This window comes from Phascolarctos cinereus, unplaced genomic scaffold, assembly GCF_003287225.1.
Source record: "Phascolarctos cinereus isolate Bilbo 61053 unplaced genomic scaffold, phaCin_HiC Scaffold_3;HRSCAF=262, whole genome shotgun sequence".
NCBI lineage: Eukaryota > Metazoa > Chordata > Mammalia > Diprotodontia > Phascolarctidae > Phascolarctos > Phascolarctos cinereus.
In genome coordinates, this window is record NW_027555736.1 from 61,710,854 (window position 1) to 61,717,891 (window position 7,038).

Here is a 7,038-nt window from a genome sequence, read left to right on the forward strand (position 1 = left end):
CTCCTCCTCTTCTTCTTCCAAACTAATTTTCCCATACAAAATGTTTTCTTTGCCTATTAATTTCCTTTCTTTCAGCACCCTGGACAACTTAATAAAACATATTTTAGTCAAACACCTTTAAATAAATAAAAAGCGTTTTTTAATTAAAAAAAAAAGAATCTCTACAAATCCTGTTACCTATGGAGCCCAACAACAGGCCTAGGTCATACTTTTGGGTTTTACATGAAAGTGATTTTCTGATCTCCGCCTCTACTCTATTGAACCCTCCACTGCAACAAAGGAAAATAAACAAATCAATGTATGCAATAATTGCGACAGCGTATGCAACATTTGGTGTTTAGCACCATTCCGGTAGCCATTCAACAAGAAGGCATTATGTGCCTGCCCTGTGCTAGGTGCTGAGAAGAAGGGAACAACGTTCATTGCCAAGCAGTCTCTTGATTGCCAAACTGGGTGGCTCTTTCTCAGTCCTCTTCCTCCTTGGCCTGTCCGCTGCATCTGACAGCTGCTCGCCCTCTCATAGGTTTTCAGGGTTCTCTCCCAGCTCTCATCCTATCCACCTGCGTATTTCTTTTCCTCTTTTTCTCTTGTTGGATCATCCTGATCATGACTCCTAACCATTGGTATTCCCCAAACCTCTGTCCCAGACATACATTCTCTCAATCAACTCATCCATTGCCACAAGCTTAATTATCCTCTCTGTAAAGATGACTGCCAGACCTATATATGAAGCCTCAGTTTCTTCCCTCATTTTCCAGTTCCATATCACCCACTTGCTATTAGACATTTCAGACTAGGTAGCCCACAACACCTGAAACTCAGCCTGTCTAAAACAAACTCATTGACTTTCCCCCCAAAGTTCCCTCTCTTTTAAAAGCCCCTGTGTTTGTCAAAGGCACCACCTTTCTCACAGTCTCTTAGGTTTGTAACCTCAGTGTTATCCTCAGTCCTTCATTCTCCCTTATTCCACATCTTGGGAAATCCTGCCATTTCTAATGCTACGTGATCACTCACATCTGACCCCATCTCTCTACCCATGTTGCTCCCACCTTGGTCCAGGCTTTCGTCACCTCTCACCTAGACTGTTAAAATGTGTAGTATTTAGTTTCCCTGCTTCAAGTCTCTCTCCTACCTAGTCCATCCACCCCATACAGTTGCTTAAGTGACTTTTTTAAAGGGCAGATCTGACCGTGTACACTCCCCTACTCAATAAACTTTCTTTTGCTTCTAGGATCAAATTTAAACTCTTCTGTTTGCCTTTTAGAGCCCTTCACAATCTGGCCCTAACCTGTCTCTTTAGCATCATTCTCTGGTTCCCATATTCTACGGTCCAGTCAAATTGGTTTTCTTTTCTTTTCCCTTTTTTTGTGGTAAATTTAATATTTTATTTTTCCCCAATTACATTCGAATTGGCTTTCTGTCTGTTCTTCGCCTAGAGAAATAGATCCCTTGTCTTTGTGCCCTTGCATTGGCCTTTTCTCATACTGAATGCACTCCAGTCTCACCTCCATCTCATAGAATACCTCTCTTCCTTCTAGATAAAGCTCAAGTACCATCTTCTACATAAAGGCTTTCATGATGCCTTTAATCACTGGTCCTCCCTTCCTTTAACCATCTTATATTTATGGTGCTTTTATTTTATGTGAACATATATGTATACTGATGTGTACACATATATATGTGTGTGTGTGTGTGTGTGTATGTGTGTGTATGTATATGTGTGTGTATTGTCTCCCCTTATAGAATGTAAATTCCTTCAGAGTAAAGGTTCCGCAGCTCCAAAGGACTCATGATGAAATATGCTATCCACCTCCAGAAACAGAGCTGATAGACTCAGAGTACAGACTAAAGCATATTTTCTCCTATTTCTTGCTTTTTTTCCCCCCTATAATATGGTCCATGTGGAAATTTGTTTTGTATGTCTATACATATTGTAATACATTTTATTTATCTTTACTCTTCAATGGGGGGGAACAGAAGGGGGAAAGTGTTAGAAATGGAAATTAAAATAAAACTGAATTTTTAAAAACAGAGGGGATTGTTTCTTTTCTCTTTTTTTTTTTTTTGGAATTATATCCCCAACGCTTTGCATAGTACCTGAGATTAAGATTTGACATTACAATTAATTAGTTTAGTTTCATTTGAGAATTACTTTCCTCTATTTACTGTAGTGATTTTGTATATTATACTTGTTCTGCTTGACTTTAAATTTGTTCGTACAAGTCTTGCCATGTTTCTCTGAATAACGATCATTTCTTAGAATAGAAGTCCAATTGAGGACTTCCTTCTATGCATCTGCACTTCATATTTCTTCTAGAAAGAGGCCCCACCTGGCCTCTTTCTTGGATTCTAGATTTTTATTTTGACTGAATAATTAGAACTCAAAACAAAATCAACTTTTTTCCCCTTTCCATACATATTTCAAAATTTGTTCAACCATCTATCTCGCAATCAATAGATTTACAGTTTGTTGTCAGTTTTTTACCATAATGAAAAGTGCTGCTGCGAATATTTTTGTTGTGTCTGAGGCCTTTCTTTCCGCCTTTGATCTCCTTTTTCAGGGTGTGTACCTGGTAGTGCTAGGATTTGTTCGGGGAAGTTTGGATTCAGTCAAAGGGCCGTACTTGAGGACCTAGAAGGCCACATGTGAGGCCACAGGTTCCCCACCTCTGGCAGCCCCTTCTTGCCTCTGCTCTTCCCCTTCCCCTCTCCCATCTACAAGAAGGAAGAATTAACATTGTCTCACTTTTTTGTCAGGGCATTCTCCTAGAGCACCGAGAGAAAGAGTTTGGAGATAAAGTCGACCCTGCCTCTGTTCTGGAAGCTGCCAAAAAGATAAAGCCACATACTTCAGCCTCGGAGGAAAAATGATCAAATGTAGCAACTGACCTCGGGGGAAAAACTAGGAAGATGAGACTGTTATTATGTGACATCGGCTTCACAAGTCCCACAGAGGACTTTCTTATTTATCTACATCTGCATTATGTATCTCTCCTAGGGATGAAACCCCATCTGGCCTCATTCTTAGATTCTGGGATTTTTGTTTTGGCTGAACAATTAGAATTCAAAACAAGATCGGTTTTTTTCTTTTTCTTTTTTCTTCTTTTCTGTTCTCTCTCTCTCACTTTCTTTTTTCCTGCCCTAAGCAGGTTACTCAGTGCTTTTTCACTGAGGACTGAGAGAAGTGTGAGGTTTGCCTTTCTGGGCTATTCATCACAGCTCACTTCACTCACATTTGAAGCACCTTGGAAATTTGCAAAGTGCTTCTCTCTCAATGCCCTGGTAAAGCAAGCAGTGTAAGGATTTGATATAAGAGAAGACAGAGGTGGAGGTTAAGTGACTTGCCCTGGATCTAATAGCCCCCAAAAGAGTCAGGATAGAATGAAAAGAGCATTGAATTCAGCCTCAAGAGTCCTTGGTTTGAATCCTGGCCCTGACATCTATCAGCTCTTTGGCAAGCCGCTTAACCTCTATGAGACTTAGTTTCCTAATTTGTTTATGGTATTTAGTGAGGATAATAATAGATATGGCAACATGAATACAGTGCTGCATTGTTAACAAAGACCAGTGTTCAAATCTTGCCTCTGATACTGTGTGATGATTCATAAATAACAACTCGTCTGAGCCTCAGTTTCCACGTCTATTAGAAGATAATGATGCCTATATGACAGGCAACATGACATCATGGATAAAAAGGTGGCCCCAGAGTCAGGAATGAATGAATGAATGGATAGATGAATGAATGAGCATTCATTTGGAGCTTACTATGTGCCAGCCACTATGCTAAATAGGGGAAATACAAAGAGAAAGAGTGAGACAATCCTTGCTCTCCAGGAAATAAAACACCTAAGAAAGCATGGCTGGAGGGCCTAAGATTAAAGCTGAGGGTAAGATGGTGAGATCATGGAGTCCCGTGGTTACAGCGATAGGTCACATGACAGGGTTGGGGGTCTGCAGGGAGTAGCAGCAGGAAGACCTGGGTTCCAGAACTGCTTCCAGCACCCAGTGGCTATAGGACCCTAGGCAAGTCACTTAACCTTTTGGTGCCCCCAAGCAACTCTTTGATACTATATATTATCAAGAATGGATAAATCTCCATTTGGGGAGATGGCTGCTCACTAGGAGCCCCCTACACTGATGAAATCAAGAATCTGGTTTAAAAAAAACCCTCTAGTACCAATTTCAAAGGAGAAAATGCATGTGAGCTGCTCTGGAAACCATAAAGCACTGTGTGAATGCCAGCTGTTCTCACTACCTATTCCACAGATTTGTTGCCTTATAATCCTTTAAGCTCTATATAAATGTGAATTACTATTCATTGGAACTGGGACTTGAACCTAGGTCCTCTGATACCAAATCCAGTGCTCATTCCACTATGTCATGTTGCCTTTCTGATGTGTTTGATTTTTGGAGTGATATTCTTGGACATAATTCATGTGGAAGACTTTTCCTGGCTTTTTCTTTTTAAACTTCTTCACATGCCCTGCGAGCTTGGTGCATTTCACCTTAAAGCTGGAAGATTGGGATTTTTAATTGTGCATGTGGGGTATTGTGGGCTCCCCAGGTATGGACTGTGTGTGTCTATCCATATGAGGACTTGCCCAGCCAAATTTGGAGGGGCCCATGAAACAACCTGCTGAGTTGTGGAGAAAATGCAGTCTGCACTGCTGAAATAATGAATCTTTGTGTATGAGTGTGTGGTTATGATTTTATATAAATAGAGATATTCCTTGTTTTATGGAACAGAAGTGTACCAGCAAAACTGGCTTTCTCCCACTATATCTTCTGACCCCATTGCTTTTTAACATATCATTAGAAGCTTGTCCTACTGGAAAATGTTTTGGTACCTGGCTAAAATAAAATCATGCTTAAGAAAACAGTAGGTTTTTGTGTATTTTTGGAAAGTAAAAAACTTTCTCACAAAACATTAATAGAAAAAAATAGTGTGTGGACTCCCCAAGAAGTCACTATCAAAAATATCAAAAGTGAAAATAGTACTATGTTGATCAGATGCTCCAACAGTCCATTGGAGAAGTTGGAAGCCCTCACTTGGGTCTAATCCATCAAATGGTGTGGTGAATAACAGCAGTGCTTGACACAATGCCTAGCACATGGTAGGTGTTTAATAAATGCTTCTAGACTTGACCTGCCCTAATGACCTCAATTCAATATATTTGAACGAATATTTATTGAGCACCAGCTCTGAACTTATAACGTGCTCGGTGCGATAGGTTGATGTCAATGTGAGTCAAACACAGCCTTTGTCCTCAAGGTGTTTCTTGTTGAGGAAGAGATTTAGAGAAGGACCCAGCTAACTATGAAATAAGGATGTGTGATCAGAATTACAAAATCCCCCGGTGGTTAAGAGGAGGGGAGTCTTTGGATCATAGATTTAGAGCTGAAAGGGACGTCTGAGGAAATCAAGTACATCCCTGTCATTTGTCTGATAAACTGGGGGTCAGAGAAGTGACTCACCCAAGGTCACAGCTAATAAGCGAAAGAGAGAGGATTTGAACGTACATAGGTCCTCTTTCCGCTGTACCAGGCTGCTAAAATCCAGAAAGGCTTAATGAGGAAGAAGACATTTCTAGAACTAGAGTCTCAGAATGGAAGGGACCTTGTGGGGCCTAATCCATTTCTGTGCCTGATGCATGAATCATTTCCATACCTTCCCCAACAAGCCATTGTCCAGCTTTTACTTAAATATCTCTAGTGGTAGAGAATTCTTGACTTCCTGAGGCACCCCATTCCATTTTTAGACCGTTCTAATGGTTAGAATGGCCTTCTATATGAAGCTGAAAACAATCTTCTCCATAACTTCCACCTATTAGGCCTGGTTTTTCATTCTGGAACTTCTCAGAACAAGTTTAGACTCTTCCTAAGGACAATCTTTCAGGTGTTTGAAGACAGTGATAGCAGCTTCCCTCAATTTTCTCTTTCCCCAAAATAATTATCTCAGTTCCTCATATGGCATATTTGTAAGTCCCTTCTCTATTCTGATTGCCCTTCTTCAAACCATGATTCAGTTTGTCAGGTGCCCACCTATAATGTGGTTGTAGTGGTTGTTTCCAGTCACATCCAACTCTTTGTGATCCCTTTTGGGTGGTTTTCTTGCCAAAGATACTGGAGTGATTTACCATTTCATTCTCCAGCTTATTTTACAGATGAGGAAACTAAGGCAAACAGGGTTAAGTGATTTACTCAGGATTACACAGCTAGTAAGTGTCTGAAGCTGAATTTGAACCCAGGTTTCCTGATTCCACCTAGCTGCCCAACTAAAATGTGGTATTCAGGACTGAATGATGTGTTAGTAATGCAAAAAAGTGAACCTATTCTCTCATTTTTTAGCTGTTTTAAAACACTTTTCGAATACCTAAAAGCTATTGATTCATTGAGCTATCAGTTAACTAAAACTTTTAAGTCTTTTTGGTTATAACGTATATTTCCATTAAAGGATGGGTAATGTTTCAACAGTCATGATGACAGCTGGAGGGACAAGGCATTCACAGAAAGATTTTGTTGGGGTCATATAGTAGAGGGCCTTGAATCATTGGCTGAGGAATTTGTTAGGTAAAAAAGAGCAGTTGAAGTGGATTTGAGCAGGAAAGGATGCAGTAATAAGAGCAGTGCTTTAGAATGATTAACATGAAAGTCGTATGTAAGATAAATTTGAAAAGGACAAGATTAGCAGTGGGAAGACCAATTGGATTACTGAAATAGTGTAGGTCTAGTCTCTCTGTCTTGCTTTCTTATATTTATATCTGCAGCACTTAGCACAATGGCTTGTGCAGAGAAAGTGTTTAATAAATGCTCTCTCTCTGGTAATAAGAGTTTGCTTTTTTTTTTTTTTTGGTGAGGCACTCAGGGTTAAGTGACTTGCCCAGGGTCACACAGCTGTTAAGTGTCAAGTGTCTCAGGCTGGATTTAAATTCAGGTCTTTCTGACTCCACGGCCAGAGCTCTATCCACTGCGCCACCTAGTTGCCCCACTTGAATTTAGACAGTGGCAGTAGGAATAGAAAGAAGGAGCCTTCCAAGA

The 7,038-nt window shown here is 40.3% G+C and overlaps 1 protein-coding gene across 3 annotated transcripts in view; it reads left to right on the top strand.

Annotated features, from left to right (window-relative positions):
• Nucleotides 1-4,877, top strand: part of PRXL2A (peroxiredoxin like 2A) — a 50,570-nt gene extending 45,693 nt beyond the window's left edge. For all 3 annotated transcript variants that reach the window (XM_020977344.2, XM_020977342.2, XM_020977345.2), the window contains exon 6: nucleotides 2,758-4,877. In XM_020977344.2, coding sequence (XP_020833003.1) covers nucleotides 2,758-2,871 — 114 coding nt within the window. In that variant the 3' untranslated portion in view covers nucleotides 2,872-4,877. The remainder of the gene's footprint in view (nucleotides 1-2,757) is intronic.
• Nucleotides 4,878-7,038: the final 2,161 nt, after the last annotated feature.